General features: G+C 38.2%; 2 protein-coding genes and 1 long non-coding RNA gene across 4 annotated transcripts; 1 reads left to right on the plus strand and 2 right to left on the minus strand.

The window, feature by feature from the left end:
* Positions 1-4,349: 4,349 nt before the first annotated feature.
* Positions 4,350-6,652, minus strand: LOC127964408 (serine/threonine-protein kinase pim-3-like). 2 transcript variants are annotated; one of them, XM_052564632.1, is made up of 7 exons: positions 6,320-6,652; positions 5,686-5,964; positions 5,445-5,527; positions 5,280-5,327; positions 4,833-5,205; positions 4,531-4,710; positions 4,350-4,452 (listed from the first exon to the last, which is right to left on the minus strand). In XM_052564632.1, exons 1-7 carry the CDS (start codon positions 6,342-6,344, stop codon positions 4,361-4,363), a joined length of 1,080 nt encoding a protein of 359 aa, XP_052420592.1. In that variant the 5' UTR covers positions 6,345-6,652; the 3' UTR covers positions 4,350-4,360. The 2 variants fall into 2 exon arrangements, with proteins under 2 accessions (XP_052420592.1, XP_052420591.1); XM_052564631.1 differs by having other exon boundaries at positions 4,361-4,710; positions 6,320-6,624.
* Positions 6,653-11,293: 4,641 nt separating this feature from the next.
* LOC127964429 (serine/threonine-protein kinase pim-3-like) lies at positions 11,294-12,643 on the minus strand. The gene is made up of 2 exons (XM_052564654.1): positions 12,292-12,643; positions 11,294-12,169 (listed from the first exon to the last, which is right to left on the minus strand). The coding sequence occupies exons 1-2, from the start codon at positions 12,626-12,628 to the stop codon at positions 11,820-11,822; spliced, it is 687 nt and encodes a 228-aa protein (XP_052420614.1). The 5' UTR covers positions 12,629-12,643; the 3' UTR covers positions 11,294-11,819.
* Positions 12,644-14,787: 2,144 nt separating this feature from the next.
* LOC127964434 (uncharacterized) lies at positions 14,788-18,886 on the plus strand. The gene is made up of 4 exons (XR_008155044.1): positions 14,788-15,054; positions 15,711-15,776; positions 16,343-16,459; positions 17,255-18,886. It is a non-coding gene; the product is annotated as an uncharacterized LOC127964434 (long non-coding RNA).
* Positions 18,887-19,259: the final 373 nt, after the last annotated feature.

Raw genomic sequence — 19,259 nt, forward strand, 5'->3', positions numbered from 1 at the left:
GGTGAAACAAAAGTAAGGCAACATGCTAAAAGGTTTCTCATTGGTGAAATGAAAGGTGGGGGACTTTTCAATTGAATTCAATTATTTTTTTTTTGTGCTTTGTACAATACAAATCATTACAAAGCAACTTTAAAGGAAATAATGTTTCTACAATATTTAGTAGTAGCTTATAAGTGGTGACTGTCAGTTTGTGCGCGCATGAAAATTAATACAAGACATAGTCAGCCAGACGGTGAATATTATTAACAGCAATTATTATGATACAGTCACACTTGTAGCAATATTTGTTAGTTCTGTTTGTTGATTCAGGATAAGCATCAGGGTCAGCATCATCTCTTCTTAGGTGTTCTGGATCCAGACTGGAGCTTGTGTAAATCCTACATCCCGTAGCAAAACATAGAAACAAATAGAGACATCATCAGCATAGCTGCTGTTCCAACAAAGTAAAATTAATTAGTTTAACCCAAGCTAAAGAATAAGAATGCGCATTTGATCAGATGCAACTACACTCACAATTTAAGAGCTGCATTATTCGAAAGAGATGCATTTTTAATATATAGATTTAAACAGAGCGAGTGTGTCTGAACCCCGAACATTATCAGGAAGGCTATTCCAGAGTTTGGTAGCCAAATATGTAAAAGCTCTACCTCCTTTAGTGGACTTTGCTATCCTGGGAACTACCGAAAGTCCAGCGTTTTATGACCTTAGGCAGCGTGACGAATTATAACGTGGTATAAGGCTAGTTAGGTACGCAGGAGCTAAACCATTTAGGGCCTTATAGGTAAGTCATGATAATTTGTAACTGATATGGAACTCAATAGGTAGCCAGTGCAGAGACTGTAAAATTGGGGTAATATGATCATATTTTCTTGACCTGGTAAAGACTCTAGCTGCTGAATTTTGGACTACCTGTAGCTTGTTTATTGAAGAAGCAGGACAACCACCTAGAAGTGCATTACAAAAGTCCATTCTAGAGGTCATGAATGTATGAACTAGCTTTTCTGCTTCAGAAACCGATAACATGTTTCATAGCTTGGCAATGTTTCTAAGATGGACGAATGCAATTTTTGTAACATGGGAAATATGATTTTCAAAAGACAAGTTGCTTTCTTATATAACACCCAGATTTTTGACTGTAGAGGTAGTAACAGTACATCCGTCTAGTTGCAGATTGTAATTACAAGATTCTGTGTACATTTTTTTGTTGCAATATTTAATATCTCTGTCTTATCCGAATTTAATAGGATAAAATTATTGGTCATCCAATCTTTTACATTTTTAACACACTCTGTTATATTAGATAATTTAGAAGTTGAATCTGGTCTCGTTGAGATATATAGCTGAGTATCATCAGCATAACAGTGGAAGCTAATTCCGTATTTTCTAATAATATTACAAAGGGGCAACATGTATATTGAAAATATAAGTGGACCTAGGACGGATCCTTGTGGCACTCCACATTTTACTGGTGATAAATGAGATGATTCCCCATTTAAATAAAGAAAATGGTAGCGATCGGACAGGTAGGATCTAAACCATCTTAGATCCTGCCCTTGAATGCCTCTATAGATTAGTAATTGATCTATGAGTATGTCATGATCTATGGTGTTGAATGTAGCACTAAGATCAAGTAAAACTAGCAATGAGATGCAGCCTTGATCTGTCGCAAGAAGCAGGTCATTTGTTATTTTAACAAGTGCAGTTTCGGTGCTATGGTGGGGGCTGAAACCTGACTGAAATTCTTCATACAGATAATTTTTTTTTGCAGGAAGGAGTTCAATTGAGCAGATACAACTTTTTCTAAAATTTTAGACATGCATGGAAGATTTGAAATAGGCCTATAATTTGCCAGTTCACTAAGATCTAATTTTGGTTTCTTAATAAGAGGCTTAATAACCGCCAGCTTGAATGGTTTTGGGACGTGACCTAAAGATAACGATGAGTAAATGATATTGAGAAGTGGTTCTTCAGCTACAGGTAACAACTCTTTCAGTAATTTAGTGGGTACAGGATCTAATAAACATGTTGTTGGTTTAGTTACAGTGATAAGTTTATTTAGCTCTTCTTGTCCTATATTTGTAGGCACTGCAGTTTATCTTTGGGTGCGTTGGATGAAACTGAAGTGTTAGAGGCTGTAGAATTTACATTCGCTATTGTATTTCAAATCTTATCTATTTTATCAGTGAAGAAATTCATAAAGTCATTACTATTAAACGTTGATGGAATATTTGAATCAGGTGTCATCTGGTAATTTGTTAATTTATCCACTGTGTTAAATAAAAACCTTGGATTGTTTTGGTTATTTTCAATGAGTTTGTGTATATGCTTTGCCCCAGCAGTTTTTAGAGCCTGTCTATAGCTGGACATACTGTTTTTCCATGCAATTCTAAAAACTTCCAAGTTAGTTTTTCTCGGTGACATTTTGCTTGACTCCAAAAGAGTTTATTAGGTCAGTAAACGCAAGTCCTAATGCATCATTTGAATTGTCAACGTGAATATTAAAATCTCCCATGATTAGCAACTTATCAACTGTAACCAGAAGGTCTGGGAGGAAATCTGCAAATTCTTTTAAGAATTCTGGAGGCCTTCTGCCTGATAGAGAAAAATATATAGTTGACAAAACAAAAAAAGTGTCATAAGAGTTTAGTTAACCTCTGTCAAGTGACATTAACCAATTTAGCAAACAGACAAAGCTTTATCAAAGAATAATGCTTAACCTTTTTATCAAAGCAAACAGACACAGCTTTATCCACTAAAACATTTATTTAGATTTTAGTTTCAGTTGCCAATTCAAGTCAAATAAAATAAATAAATAAATAAACCACTCATTCATTCATTCATTCATTCATCCATTTATGCGGAAGTAGCAGTCTATAGAACAGAAGCCAGCAAGCTCTTCGTCTGAACAGAACGCTGTGAAGACCCCCTTCGTTTCATGGCCACAGTATCCAGTGGTGTTTTTGTAGATGCATCTGCAGCCATCACACCTCACATCTGGACCGACAGACTTCCAGTCAACGATTCCTACGAAAATAAATAAATAAAATCTCTGTAATGTAATAAACTTTCTAAATATCTTAAAAAAACTTGTTCAGTTAATAAAATTGTAAATATTCATAATGTCCAGCCAGGTAAAGTGAGCTCTTCTTTGAAAACTGATGCCATAAAACTTTCTGCACACTAGTGACAGAGTGAGAAAGGCTCCTTCTCCTTCTTTATAGACAACATCTAGAAGAATGTCTGAGCAGCTCTGATGGTAGCTGAATAATGACAGAAAAAATAATATATATACAAAACTATTTAAAATATGAAATTAAAACAAAAATACACACAGAAAAATCAAGTTACACGAATGTACCTAAAAGAGTACAAATGCCGACCTGCCAACCTTGGAAATTTGTTTTAAGTACCATCAGTGTGGCGGGCGGTCGAGGGGGGCGGGGGGTAAACAGTTTACTGTTTTATGGAACTGTTTAGTTAGGTTTTGCTATTTTTTTATGACATTTTAAAAAAGAAAATAAAAAGTCGAGTACACTTTATGAAAAACTCTTTATGAATTTTTTTTTATAAACAAATAAAGTGAATGTAAGCATGTATGCATGTATTATGTGCAAAAAAAGGGTTAAAATCACAAATCACATTGTAATCTTAAAACAAAAATTATTTTAAAGCAGAAGTTAAAGTTACTAAACTAAAAATGAAAATAATAAAAAGCAGAGACTATGGCCTAATGGAGTAAGCTTCCTGCTTGTTTATGTTACTTTGTTAAAATGAGCCAAAGCAAAGTCATTCTTTAACATTTTGTCACAATTTGATTTAATTATATTCATTGCTTTTGAATGTGTAAAATTTCAACATTTCTGTTTCGTAAACATTGTGGGGACTACTTGAATTACTACTTAATTTTTTGGTGACTTAAATTCTGTCTAACACCAAGTGGACTTTTTTCCATGAATACATTATGCTAGTTAACACTCTGCCCCAGACTCTTTCTGATCCTGTTCTGCTTCTTGACACTTTTCTCCCTTCTCTCGACTGTATTTGTGGAGAAACTACACATATTGATCTGTGGCCCGTCGGGCTGAGGTTTCAGCTGCTGTGTGTTCAGACTCCTCCAGCATCCACACAGAGCCCCTCACAGACTGGAGCAGAGGATCAAAACCCTTCATTGTGTGGCGGCCATTAGTCCATGATCCTCTGCTCTTTCTGTAGGTGATCAGGAAGCTGTTCTCTGCACTTCCTGTGTCACTCCTGCTCACCCTATACAAACAATCAGAAGCATTTATCTTGTCTGATCCTAACAAGACAATCCAGCCATGACTGCTGTGAGTCAGATAAGTGTGTGTCACTGGCCACCTGCTCAGTGTAACCAGGGGTGGCGCTCAATGTCGTCTAAACTGGGCCGATCTGATGCCGCTGCACTGAGGCACCAGCGAATCAGCTGACGGCACTCTGTTACACACAACACAGTGTTCAGGAACACAAAACCACACGCTTTACCTGGATCTGGACCTGATTTCTGTCTCTTGCCTGTCGACAGCTCTCTAGGAAAGAGCAGTCTGCTTTTGGAGGTGACCCTCAATGCGCCTCTGAAGGGGAAACAGCTGCACAGGATGTTGTAGAGCGTCACCCCCACTGACCAAACTGTAGCCGGTCCCGCATGATAACGGTGATGCCGAAACCACTCAGGAGGGGCGTACTGAAGAGTGCCTGAGAGACCCAACAAGACCACAAACATCATCTGAAGAGGCCCCAGTCCAAACAGATTCCCTTCGCTCGATCATCAAAAGTCCACAAACAAACACAGATCACTGCAGGGAGATCAAACCAACCTGCAAAGTGTTTGTAGGCCGAGTCTTTCAGCAGATCTCCACAGCCGAAGTCCAGCAGCTTGATGTCATGTGAGTCTGTGGAGATCAGCAGGTTCTCTGGTTTGACGTCCCGGTGCAGGACTCCACGGCTCTCGCAGTGTTTCAGCGCCGTGATCAGCTGCAGCAGCACTTTCTTGGCCAGACTCTCCTCCAGGCGTCCGTTCTCCTCACAGAAACTCTCCAGATCTTGGCAAGGAAGCGGGCGCTCCAGGATCATGGTGTAGCGTCTGGGATGGTCAAACCACTCCAGCAGCTTCAGGACGTTGGGGCAGGCAGGAGCCGAATTGACCAGGGTCATCAACGCCACCTCCAGCGGCAGCCGACCCTGACCTTCCTGCAGGACAAACGCTCCGTTATATCCAGCGCTGAATCAGACCAAACAGAGCAACAGATTCACTCTCAACTCACAACTCTCAGTCTCTGTGTTCCTCGTTTAGAGACGTACTTGATGGCAACCTGTAGACAGATGAAGCACAGTAAACCACGCTGGCTAATTATCACCCACGAGGGACATTTACTGACATCAACATTTCTAAAAGCTGTTTAACTGCAGGAGGTAAGAAAATGTCTCACTGGCAGTCCATCAGACCTGCGGGTCCCAGCATACACAGAGCCGAATCCTCCTCGCCCCAGCAATGGGCCCTTCACATACGCTTCTGCAACACACAAGATCACAAGAAACGTCTTTAACAGAAAACATGCTGCAGCATCTAAACCTGTTACAGAACGTTACTGTAATTCAGCTGAAGAACATTTTCAGTGACTAATCATTGATTGAGTCTTTAATCAGGTGTTTAATATGAGTGTATCTGACCTCTGCGGGAGCGTTTGGCAGCTCTTCTGTATGAAGGAGACGGATGCTCATCCTCCTGGCTGCCGCTCTGCCACTTCCTCTTCCTGTGAGGCTGATCTGTGGACACAGAAACGGCCAACTCTGAAGGCAGAGGTGCGATGTATCCAGGCAGCTCTTGGCTCAGCGGCTGGTTTGGGTTTGGCAGCGGTTCCTGAGCGCCGTCACCAGAGCCACGTCTCTCAAGCTCCTGATCATCCGTCTGAGAGACAGCAGCACTCCTGGATCTGGAGCGGCCCGAGCCTGCAATATTACACACATCAAACACTTACAGCCTTTATTAGCAACATTTATTAATAATCAACCACCAATGGTACTGCTCACATCCAATTAGGTTACTTTACATTTTAATTGTCTTGAATTGCATTTGAGCAGCTCTGTAATTTGCCAGCGTTATAATTGTGTCAAAGAATTAAACACAAATTTCACTGATTTTCATACACAAGGAATAAAATACATGTGATCAGTGAGCTGGTATAAATGTGTGATTAAATGAATTAACCTGCACACATTTCTTCACATCACTTCATTAACACAATGAACAACATCGTACTATAATAACATACCAATAATAAACAAACTAAATTAAAACACTCACCTCGTCTTTCACCCAAATGAGCCATTGACAAACTCCTCCAAACTCCAATCAAAACAAGAAATTAATCAACAAAAAGGTAATTAATTAATCAATTAATTAATTACAGAAATAAAGAAAGAAAGAAAAATCTGAAATAAGAAGAGAAAAATAGAATAAGTCTTTCCTCAGAAATAATCAGAAATCCTTCAAAAATAAAACTCTACTCAAAGAAAAATCCTCCGATCTCCTAAAATAAAAGTCTCTTCTCTGAACTCCGTCGAAAATCACAATCTCAGCACAGAAAATGTTCTCCAGAAGTCTCTGAAGTCGCCTCGTCTCTCAACCAGCAGATATTGATCAGATCATAACACGCGTCGCTATAGCAACTACAATTCGCGTGCGTGAGTTCAAAACTATTGAAAACCTTAATAAACTCTAATTCAGTTTAACCAGAGCTCATTATAGCATCTCTGATATATACTGATTTATGCCTTTATTAATAAATCTCACAAGTTAATATAAAAAGTATATAAAAATTCAATGTATAAGATAAATGTGTGCGCTCGCGCTTTTGCGCACGCGACGTCAGGCGAGCATAATTGAATCGAATTGTAGTTGCTATAGCGACGCGTGTTATGATATGATTTCGGCATAAATGTTTGTACACGTTTTCAACTAAAACCTTGAGATATAACGTAATGTTGTTGTAGAATATTGTTTTGAGTAATTCCTAACCATAAAGTGCTCAGAAATGGTTAAAAAAAAATATTAATAGATATTGTCTTTCTCCCGCATGGGATTTATCTGGGCTATGTGGGTGTCAACTGGGCATGGGCTCAGAGTGGGGACTTTGATGGGCTGAATGTGTGCCCAGCTTGGATACAGTTGTGGACCCAGTTAGGCTGCCCACCATTGTTTATTTGTGGGTCCCAGATGGGCCACATTTGGGCTATATTAGGATATATTTATAGTTACATAATATTTTTCACATTATTTATTTTTATGCAGTTATGGGTAGCTACATAACCCTAATAATTAAATAGATTTAATTGTTCAGGCCCTGGAATAATACCATTTCATTCTGTTCTGTTCAAGTATTTTTGTATTAACACTTTCTATGAAGCCCATATTATACATTATAAGGGTATTCTTAAAGCATTATAAGGACTGCATTATGATACAACTGCATTATGAATATGTTGGATCATCTCATGAATATTCATAAGAACAAGTTTAATATATATTACTTATTTGTGGTTATAGCTTTTAAGAGTATGATTATTTATAATCTCTTGTTAAACACAGCTCAGGACCTAGTCAAAACCATTTAAAAGCTACATGCAGGTAGGAGCAATGGGCATGCCAAAAGGTTTCTCATTAGTCAAATGCTTCTCATTGGTGAAACGAAAGGCGGGGAACGTGCCGAAAGGTTTCTCATTGGTGAAACGAAAGGCGGGGGAACGTGCCAAAAGGTTTCTCATTGGTGAAACGAAAGGCGGGGAACGTGCCAAAAGGTTTCTCATTGGTGAAACGAAAGGCGGGGAACATGCCAAAAGGTTTCTCATTAGTCAAACGAAAGGCAGGTAAAGGGCCAAATGGTTTCTCATTAGTCAAACGAAAGGCGGGGAACATGACAAAAGGTTTGTCATTGATGAAACAAAAGTAAGGCAACATGCTAAAAGGTTTCTCATTGGTGAAATGAAAGGTGGGGGCCTTTTCAATTAAATTCAATTATTTATTTTTTTGTGCTTTGTACAATACAAATCATTACAAAGCAACTTTAAAGGAAATGACGTTTCTACAATATTTAGTAGTAGCTTATAAGTGGTGACTGTCAGTTTGTGCGCGTATGACAGGATTTTTCAGAAAAATTAATACAAGACGTAGTCAGCCAGACGGTGAATATTATTAACAGCAATTATTATGATGCAGTCACACTTGTAGCAATATTTGTTAGTTCTGTTTGTTGATTCAGGATAAGCATCAGGGTCAGCATCATCTCTTCTCAGGTGTTCTGGATCCAGACTGGAGCTTGTGTAAATCCTACATCCCGTAGTAAAACATAGAAACAAATAGAGACATCATCAGCATAGCTGCTGTTCCACAAAGTAAAATTAATTAGTTTAACCCAAGCTAAAGAATAAGAATGCGCATTTGATCAGATGCAACTACACTCACAATTTAAGAGCTGCATTATTCGAATGCTTGGCGAAAGAGATGCATTTTTAATATATAGATTTAAACAGAGCGAGTGTGTCTGAACCCTGAACATTATCAGGAAGGCTATTCCAGAGTTTGGGAGCCAAATGTGAAAAAGCTCTACCTTCCTAGGACTTTGCTATCCTGGGAACTACCGAAAGTCCAGCGTTTTATGACCTTAGGGAGCGTGACGAATTATAACGTGGTATAAGGCTAGTTAGGTATGCAGGAGCTAAACCATTTAGGGCCTTATAGGTAAGTAATGATAATTTGTAACTGATATGGAACTCAATAGGTAGCCAGTGCAGAGACTGTAAAACTGGGGTAATATGATCATATTTTCTTGACCTGGTAAAGACTCTAGCTGCTGAATTTTGGACTACCTGTAGCTTGTTTATTGAAGAAGCAGGACAACCATCTAGAAGTGCATTACAATAGTCCAGTCTAGAGGTCATGAATGTATGAACTAGCTTTTCTGCTTCAGAAACCGATAACGTGTTTCATAGCTTGGCAATGTTTCTAAGATGGAAGAATGCAATTTTTGTAACATGGGAAATATGATTTTCAAAAGACAAGTTGCTTTCTAATATAACACCCAGATTTTTGACTGTAGAGGTAGTAACAGTACATCCGTCTAGTTGCAGACTGTAATTACAAGATTCTGTGTACGTTTTTTTGTTGTTGCAATATTTAATATCTCTGTCTTATCCGAATTTAATAGGATAAAATTATTGGTCATCCAATCTTTTACATTTTTAACACACTCTGTTATTAGATAATTTAGAAGTTGAATCTGGTCTCGTTGAGATATATAGCTGAGTATCATCAGCATAACAGTGGAAGCTAATTCCATATTTTCTAATAATATTACAAAGGGGCAACATGTATATTGAAAATATAAGTGGACCTAGGACGGATCCTTGTGGCACTCCACATTTTACTGGTGATAAATGAGATGATTCCCCATTTAAATAAAGAAAATGGTAGCGATCGGACAGGTAGGATCTAAACCATCTTAGAGCCTGCCCTTGAATGCCTCTATAGATTAGTAATTGATCTATGAGTATGTCATGATCTATGGTGTTGAATGTAGCACTAAGATCAAGTAAAACTAGCAATGAGATGCAGCCTTGAACTGTCGCAAGAAGCAGGTCATTTGTTGTTTATTTATTTTTTTCTCATCTCTTTATTCAATTTCTTGAAACAACACTTATACAATTTTTTATACGATTTCTATATCAGTAAGATCGATTCCATGCGATATAATTAAATCTAGCGATGATTAAAACGATGAGTGGGCTCGGTGACATTTTGCTTGACTCCAAAAGAGTTTATTAGGTCAGTAAACGCAAGTCCTAATGCATCATTTGAATTGTCAACGTGAATATTAAAATCTCCCATGATTAGCAACTTATCAACTGTAACCAGAAGGTCTGGGAGGAAATCTGCAAATTCTTTTAAGAATTCTGGAGGCCTTCTGCCTGATAGAGAAAAATATATAGTTGACAAAACAAAAAAAGTGTCATAAGAGTTTAGTTAACCTCTGTCAAGTGACATTAACCAATTTAGCAAACAGACAAAGCTTTATCAAAGAATAATGCTTAACCTTTTTAATAAAGGAAGCAGACACAGCTTTATCCACTAAAACATTTATTTAGATTTTAGTTTCAGTTGCCAATTCAAGTCAAATAAAATAAATAAATAAATAAACCAATCATTCATTCATTCATTTATGCGGAAGTAGCAGTCTATAGAACAGAAGCCAGCAAGCTCTTCGTCTGAACAGAACGCTGTGAAGACCCCCTTCGTTTCTTGGCCACAGTATCCAGTGGTGTTTTTGTAGATGCATCTGCAGCCATCACACCTCACATCTGGACCGACAGACTTCCAGTCAACGATTCCTACGAAAATAAATACATGTAAATAAAATCTCTGAATTAACGTAATAAACTTTCTAAATATCTTTAAAAAACTTGTTCAGTTAATAAGTGTAAATATACATAATGTCCAGCCAGGTAAAGTGAGCTCTTCTTTGAAAACTGATGCCATAAAACTTTCTGCACACTAGTGACAGAGTGAGAAAGGCTCCTTCTCCTTCTTTATAGACAACAACTAGAAGAATGTCTGAGCAGCTCTAATGGTAGCTGAATAATAACAATATATATATATATATATATATATATATATATATATATATATATATATATATATATATATATATATATATATACAAAACTATTTAAATACATCCAGAAAAATCAAGTTACAAGACTGTAACTAAAAGAGTACAAATGCCGACCTGCCAAACTTGGAAAATTAGTTTTAAGTACCATCAGTGTGGCGGGCGGTCGAGGGGGGCTGTTTAGTTAGGTTTTGCTATTTTTTTATGACATTTTTAAAAAGAAAGAAAATAAAAAATCCAGTACACTTTATGAAAAACTCCAGTACAGTTCTGTATAGGGCTGAGTGATATGAGCAAGAATTTATATCTCTGTATGTTTTTACTGATTTGTGGTATACAGTAGTTTATATATCTCCTCATTTTGTATTTGGATTAAACAAATATAGTGAATGTACGCAAGTATTATGAGCAAAAAAAAAGGTTACAATCACAAATCACATTGTAATCATTGCAGAAGTTAAAGTTACTAAACTAAAAATGAAAATAATAAAAAGCAGAGACTATGGCCTAATTGAGTAAGCTTCCTGCTTGTTTATGTTACTTTGTTAAAATGAGCCAAAGCAAAGTCATTCTTTAACATTTTGTCACAATTTGATTTAATTATATTCATTGCTTTTGAATGTGTAAAATTTCAACATTTCTGTTTCGTAAACATTGTGGGGACTACTTGAATTACTACTTAATTTTTTGGTGACTTAAATTCTGTCTAACACCAAGTGGACTTTTTTCCATGAATACATTATGCTAGTTAACACTCTGCCCCAGACTCTTTCTGATCCTGTTCTGCTTCTTGACACTTTTCTCCCTTCTCTCGACTGTATTTGTGGAGAAACTACACATATTGATCTGTGGCCCGTCGGGCTGAGGTTTCAGCTGCTGTGTGTTCAGACTCCTCCAGCATCCACACAGAGCCCCTCACAGACTGGAGCAGAGGATCAAAACCCTTCATTGTGTGGCGGCCATTAGTCCATGATCCTCTGCTCTTTCTGTAGGTGATCAGGAAGCTGTTCTCTGCACTTCCTGTGTCACTCCTGCTCACCCTATACAAACAATCAGAAGCATTTATCTAGTCTGATCCTAACAAGACAATCCAGCCATGACTGCTGTGAGTCAGATAAGTGTGTGTCACTGGCCACCTGCTCAGTGTAACCAGGGGTGGCGCTCAATGTCGTCTAAACTGGGCCGATCTGATGCCGCTGCACTGAGGCACCAGCGAATCAGCTGACGGCACTCTGTTACACACAACACAGTGTTCAGGAACACAAAACCACACGCTTCACCTGGATCTGGACCTGATTTCTGTCTCTTGCCTGTCGACAGCTCTCTAGGAAAGAGCAGTCTGCTTTTGGAGGTGACCCTCAATGCGCCTCTGAAGGGGAAACAGCTGCACAGGATGTTGTAGAGCGTCACCCCCACTGACCAAACCGTAGCCGGTCCCGCATGATAACGGTGATGCCGAAACCACTCAGGAGGGGCGTACTGAAGAGTGCCTGAGAGACCCAACAAGACCACAAACATCATCTGAAGAGGCCCCAGTCCAAACAGATTCCCTTCGCTCGATCATCAAAAGTCCACAAACAAACACAGATCACTGCAGGGAGATCAAACCAACCTGCAAAGTGTTTGTAGGCCGAGTCTTTCAGCAGATCTCCACAGCCGAAGTCCAGCAGCTTGATGTCATGTGAGTCTGTGGAGATCAGCAGGTTCTCTGGTTTGACGTCCCGGTGCAGGACTCCACGGCTCTCGCAGTGTTTCAGCGCCGTGATCAGCTGCAGCAGCACTTTCTTGGCCAGACTCTCCTCCAGGCGTCCGTTCTCCTCACAGAAACTCTCCAGATCTTGGCAAGGAAGCGGGCGCTCCAGGATCATGGTGTAGCGTCTGGGACGGTCAAACCACTCCAGCAGCTTCAGGACGTTGGGGCAGGCAGGAGCCGAATTGACCAGGGTCATCAACGCCACCTCCAGCGGCAGCCGACCCTGACCTTCCTGCAGGACAAACGCTCCGTTATATCCAGCGCTGAATCAGACCAAACAGAGCAACAGATTCACTCTCAACTCACAACTCTCAGTCTCTGTGTTCCTCGTTTAGAGACGTACTTGATGGCAACCTGTAGACAGATGAAGCACAGTAAACCACGCTGCCTAATTATCACCCATGAGGGACATTTACTGACATCAACATTTCTAAAAGCTGTTTAACTGCAGGAGGTAAGAAAATGTCTCACTGGCAGTCCATCAGACCTGCGGGTCCCAGCATACACAGAGCCGAATCCTCCTTGCCCCAGCAATGGGCCCTTCACATACGCTTCTGCAACACACAAGATCACAAGAAACGTCTTTAACAGAAAACATGCTGCAGCATCTAAACCTGTTACAGAACGTTACTGTAATTCAGCTGAAGAACATTTTCAGTGACTAATCATTGAGTGAGTCTTTAATCAGGTGTTTAATATGAGTGTATCTGACCTCTGCGGGAGCGTTTGGCAGCTCTTCTGTATGAAGGAGACGGATGCTCATCCTCCTGGCTGCCGCTCTGCCACTTCCTCTTCCTGTGAGGCTGATCTGTGGACACAGAAACGGCCAACTCTGAAGGCAGAGGTGCGATGTATCCAGGCAGCTCTTGGCTCAGCGGCTGGTTTGGGTTTGGCAGCGGTTCCTGAGCGCCGTCACCAGAGCCACGTCTCTCAAGCTCCTGATCATCCGTCTGAGAGACAGCAGCACTCCTGGATCTGGAGCGGCCCGAGCCTGCAATATTACACACATCAAACACTTACAGCCTTTATTAGCAACATTTATTAATAATCAACCACCAATGGTACTGCTCACATCCAATTAGGTTACTTTACATTTTAATTGTCTTGAATTGAATTTAAGCAGCTCTGTAATTTGCCAGCGTTATAATTGTGTCAAAGAATTAAACACAAATTTCACTGATTTTCATACACAAGGAATAAAATACATGTGATCAGTGAGCTGGTAGAAATGTGTGATTAAATGAGTTAACCTGCACACATTTATTCACATCACTTCATTAACACAATGAACAACATCGTACTATAATAACATACCAATAATAAACAAACTAAATTAAAACACTCACCTCGTCTTTCACCCAAATGAGCCATTGACAAACTCCTCCAAACTCCAATCAAAACAAGAAATTAATCAACAAAAAGGTAATTAATTAATCAATTAATTAATTACAGAAAGAAAGAAAGAAAGAAAGAAAAATCTGAAATAAGAAGAGAAAAATAGAATAAGTCTTTCCTCAGAAATAATCAGAAATCCTTCAAAAATAAAACTCTACTCAAAGAAAAATCCTCCGATCTCCTAAAATAAAAGTCTCTTCTCTGAACTCCGTCGAAAATCACAATCTCAGCACAGAAAATGTTCTCCAGAAGTCTCTGAAGTCGCCTCGTCTCTCAACCAGCAGATATCGATCAGATCATAACACGCGTCGCTATAGCAACTACAATTCGCGTGCGTGAGTTCAAAACTATTGAAAAGATTAATAAACTCTAATTCAGTTTAACCAGAGCTCATTATAGCATCTCTGATATATACTGATTTATGCCTTTATTAATAAATCTCACAAGTTAATATAAAAAAGTATATAAAAATTCAATGTATAAGATAAATGTGTGCGCTCGCGCTTTTGCGCACGCGACGTCAGGCGAGCATAATTGAATCGAATTGTAGTTGCTATAGCGACGCGTGTTATGTTATGATTTCGGAATAAATATTTGTACACGTTTTCAACTAAAACCTTGATATATAACGTAATGTTGTTGTAGAATATTGTTGTGAATAATTCCTATCCATAAAATGCTCAGAAATGGTTAAAATGGTTTAAAAAAATATTAATAGATATTGTCTTTCTCCCGCATGGGATTTATCTGGGCTATGTGGGTGTCAACTGGGCATGGGCTCAGAGTGGGGACTTTGATGGGCTGAATGTGTGCCCAGCTTGGATACAGTTGTGGACCCAGTTAGGCTGCCCATTATTGTTTATTTGTGGGTCCCAGATGGGCCACATTTGGCCTATATTAGGATATATTTATAGTCACATAATTTTTTTCATATTATTTATTTTTATGCAGTTATTGGTACACTCTAAAAACGGCTGGGTTATTTTTTAACCCAAAATGCTGGGTTGAGTCTGTTGGGTCATTTTGTTGGGTTATTTAATTTCTTTTTAAACACTTTTGGGTAGTTTCAATTTACCAGGTGTTGGGTTAAACCTGCTGGGTTGCGTCGCTGGGTTGTTTCAGGCCAGCGCTGGGTTATTTAACGCGCCTTGAAGATGTTTAAATCGCTCCCCAACTGTCACTTTGGAAGAACAACGGGGCAAAGCCACGGCTTTCAACTGTTTTAAGGTAAGTTTATTTAATGTTTTCAATAATAATTATTTTAAATTGGCAGAATTATAACTTTTTTTTTGCAGCAACAATACTGTTAAACGTCTACAGCCTACAGGCCAACATTATTTACGTTAAATGATGAACAGTTTACCTCAAACGGCCAACCTACCTTACGCGACTCGCATAATCGTGTAGGTAACGTTATCTGAGACGACAGATTAATAAAGTTTTATTAGGTTTCAGAAAGTGACTGATGGCTGAAATATGCGAATACCTGTGAAAATAGAGGAAAAAGTAGTTTCTGACACTGAAAAGCGAATTTGATATTTAAGTGAGTCAAATGAGTTCAAAAAGTGAATACGACTTTCTGCTCTAATGTAAACGCCTGCAGTTGTCCATATCGACATTTAAATCATACAAATTACGTACAATATAGTCGGACCGCAGGTCTAAAAGAACCGACGACCCAGTTCAAGTAAACCGGTTCAGTAATTCTCGAACAAAGTGATTCCCGGAAAAGAATCGACGTCTCAGGGCATTTCAAAGTAACGTTACGCGCACGCACAGCGAGTGACGCTGGCCGCGTTAGTGAAGTGATTTGATGCTTTTGTGGTTTATAAAGTCTTTTTACATACAAATTATAATTCAAAATGTGTTTTTTTTCCTGTCAGAAAAGCGCATGGATACATTTGTGAGAGAAAAACTGGTCGAGTGCAGTCTTATTGAGGCGTCTAACGGTAAGTTCTTGTTTATTATACATTTTACATAATTGTTTGTCTGTGATAATCAACTAACGTTAACCCTCACGTAACTTAAACGCACATATATTTTTATTTCGTGCTATAGTTAAAGCTGCACCAGAATGTACCTAATTTATGAGCGTAAACATCATATATTAATTTTCCAGATCGTGTTTTTGACTTGTCCTTACATCTATAAGTTTTTATATATGGACTGTTTTACCTACGTGACTTGTCATAGAAATGTCTGTGTGCGCACATGCAGTGTGATCTCCCTTATCTGTGCCAGTGACTGTGTGTGTTTGATATAGTCATAGCCAGCATATTAACATAAAACTGTGATTTATAATAACTGGAACATCCCATTGATTAGACAGTTTGAAAGCACACCTTTCAGCCAATCACTATATCATATTCTGCTTCTGTAGACCAACTCATAGGTGAATTTAACTCATAATCATGATGGGTCAATTTCATGATTAACTTCACACAGTTAATTGAACTGAATCACTGTTATTAAAACAATTTGTATTTTTTCTTTTTTTTTCAACTTTATTTTAAAGGTTGGAACAAACATGAAATTCCTTAACTGAGCAGAGTCCACAAAACCCCATCCAATTGTCGTGGCGATTTAAAAATGACAGCAGATCTCTCAGGCATTGATCATAATCAATGGACAGGTAAGGATATTCTGAACTATTTTCAAAAGGAATTGCAAATTGTATATTTAATTGTATTTTTCCACATGTGGACATATACATTGTGAAATAGTCCAAACTCAATTGAAAAGCATTTGTATTTCAGATGCCTTACACAGAAAGCTGTCAATTTGTGTCAAGGGTGGGACTATACTATGGTGCATGTTTGTATTGGGAGATATTTTGTAGTTTTTACCCCAAATCTCTCACTGTTTGCACTCTGATGCACGTCAGCAAACAACATTGCAGTTCTACTCTTATTTACCTAGTTGCATATTACCCTATATTTTATGCCTCCGGTGAAAAGCATTTGGTTAATGATGAATATTGACCAATAGTACCATGTGGATCTAACTGTTAGCAGGGGATAGTAGCTGCATTTGGGGTAAAAATGACAGAATTATTTATTGTGTGAGGTGCCCAGAATATAGGGAGATCCGGGTTGCACTGTCTGTTCTTTAACACGCATCTCTCGGAGCGGCAGCTGCCTTTAGTAGTGCCTTAACCTCCATTGTTCAAAGAATTTTGCACAGTTGTCTTTGAGTGACGTCACCTCCCAATACAAACACTCTCCATAGTATGGTCCCACCTCTGACAAAAATTGACAGTTTTCAATGTGAGGCATTGGAAATTCAGATGCTAAAAATTCCATTTGAGTTTTGGCAGGTAACATGTGCGACACAGTGAAAAAACAGACATGGTAATTCATAAAACCTCATGTACTTGTTCTTATGTTGCATCTATGCTAACATTAGTCTGTTTCTCTCTTATTCCAAGGTCACCGTAGCCACCCGTATCCAGTACGTATCCAGACCAGATGGAGATCATCATCTAGAAAGGACCTCTACATCCCTGAAAGACAGCGGAGACCAGGACAACTAGAGCCCAGATACAGATCCCCTGTAAAGACCTTGTCACAGAGGAGCACCAGGACAAGACCACAGGAAACAGATGATTCTTCTGCACAATCTGACTTTGCTGCAGTCTGGAATTGAACTACTGGTTTCGTCTGGTCAGAGGAGAACTGGCCCCCAACTGAGCCTGGTTTCTCCCAAGGTTTTTTTCTCCATCCTGTTAACGATGGAGTTTTTGTTCCTTGTTTTTCTTTAGTTGGGGACAATTAATATCAAGCGATATCATCCACTTGATTGCACAGAGGGACGATACATCACTGAATCAATGACGAATTGACTTTAACTGAAAACTGAGTGTTTACTTTTGTCCCTTTGCATTATTACACACTATTTTCCTATTCAATACTGTAAAGCTGCTATGATGCAGTATTTGATCGATATGACAGGCTTATTACTCATAATACATGGAAAATACAGCTACAAACTGACTTTGTTTTTCCATTTGAAATTTGGCAGTCACTAAACTGAAACCGTAATTTTTGTTCAGTGTTTTTGAAACAGTGTTTTTGTTCAAGATTTGCAATTGTGTTTGGATTGTCACAATTTGTCACAATCCAAATGTGGAAAACGCAATTGAAAATATAATTAGCAATTCCTTTTGAAAATTGTCCGTCCATAGACAGGCTCTATAATGGAGTACACTGCTCTGAGGTGTAGATCTTTGCTTCAGAGCTTAAGTGTTTGACAATAGTTCACCCAAAAATGAAAATTGTCACTAATTATTCACCCTGGTCTGAAAGCTCTCGAATATCAACGAAAATATCTTAACTTGTGTTCTGAAGATGAACAAAGGGCTTATGGGTTTGTAACGACATGAAGTTGAGTAATAAATGACAGAATTTTCATTTTTGGGTGAACTATATGTTGAACTACCCTAAGCAGTGCACATCTACCTACGTAGGAGTCTTTATATACTTGATATAAATTTAAGGACATCTTTAAATGATTTTACATTTAAATTTAAAAATGTTAATTGTCAATGTCATTTCACTGTGTATTTAAATAGCTAAAAATCTCAAAATGTAATAGTTAAACAGCTAGACACAGGTCATTCAGAAATAATTTTCTTATTTATTGCAACTGTATTTCTGTGATTTTTATTTATTTATTTTGCATTTGCTGGAAACAAAAAAAGGGAAAATTCCATGTTGTTTGTCATTGGTAAAAAAATTTTGAATGTCAGATGGCATTAAAAATATTTTTAAACAGTCTAAATAACCTGTATTTTTCATTATTTATTAATCCATGATTGCTTTGTTAAGCAAAAGTGAAATTATGAGAATAACCCAGCAAGAATAACCCAGAATCATAAAAATGCAAACCCACAAATGGTAAAAATGACTCTATCTTGGGTTTTCTCAATAACCCAGCATGCTGGGTTAAAATGTGTAAACCAGCATGCTGGGTTACTTTAACCCAGCATGTGTTCTGTCCAATATTTACCCAGTGCTGGGTTGCCAATTGGGTTATTTTTAACCCAGCCATTTTTAGAGTGTAGCTACATAACCCTAATAATTAAATTGATTTAATTGTATGTATTTCATGTTTTATTCATTAAGGGTTATATCATAATGTAACAATATAAGATTATTTATTTTATGAAGAATCCTATTTTATTTATTCATAAGTACCTCAAAGTGTTTTTTGCTGGCCGACCGGCTGGACCATCATGAGGCAGGCGGGAAGAGTCATTGCCATAAAGAAGAACATTTTATGTTTTGAGATGATATGTGTTCTCTGAATATTGTTGTATAGTCTTTCTAATTAAGTACATTAACTCTTTTAAAATTGTATTTTTATATTTACACCATTTATTTTCCACTGGCAAAATGTGTTATCTGTGATTTTACTTGTAGGCTATGTTCATT

The sequence above is a fragment of the Carassius gibelio genome, chromosome B9 (assembly GCF_023724105.1).
Source record: "Carassius gibelio isolate Cgi1373 ecotype wild population from Czech Republic chromosome B9, carGib1.2-hapl.c, whole genome shotgun sequence".
Taxonomy (NCBI): domain Eukaryota; kingdom Metazoa; phylum Chordata; class Actinopteri; order Cypriniformes; family Cyprinidae; genus Carassius; species Carassius gibelio.

What these genes read in the sequence shown, in the direction of transcription:
- LOC127964429 (XM_052564654.1), bottom strand. Translation starts at nt 12,628, where the DNA reads ATGACCCTGGTCAATTCGGCTCCTGCCTGCCCCAACGTCCTGAAGCTG. An exon ending in GGCCTACAAACACTTTGCAG is followed by an intron (nt 12,170 to 12,291) that starts GTTGGTTTGATC and finishes TGGGTCTCTCAG; the next exon opens with GCACTCTTCAGTACGCCCCT.
- LOC127964408 (XM_052564631.1), bottom strand. Translation starts at nt 6,344, where the DNA reads ATGGCTCATTTGGGTGAAAGACGAG. An exon ending in GCAGGTCTGATGGACTGCCA is followed by an intron (nt 5,328 to 5,444) that starts GTGAGACATTTT and finishes ATCTGTCTACAG; the next exon opens with GTTGCCATCAAGTACGTCTC. An exon ending in GGCCTACAAACACTTTGCAG is followed by an intron (nt 4,711 to 4,832) that starts GTTGGTTTGATC and finishes TGGGTCTCTCAG; the next exon opens with GCACTCTTCAGTACGCCCCT.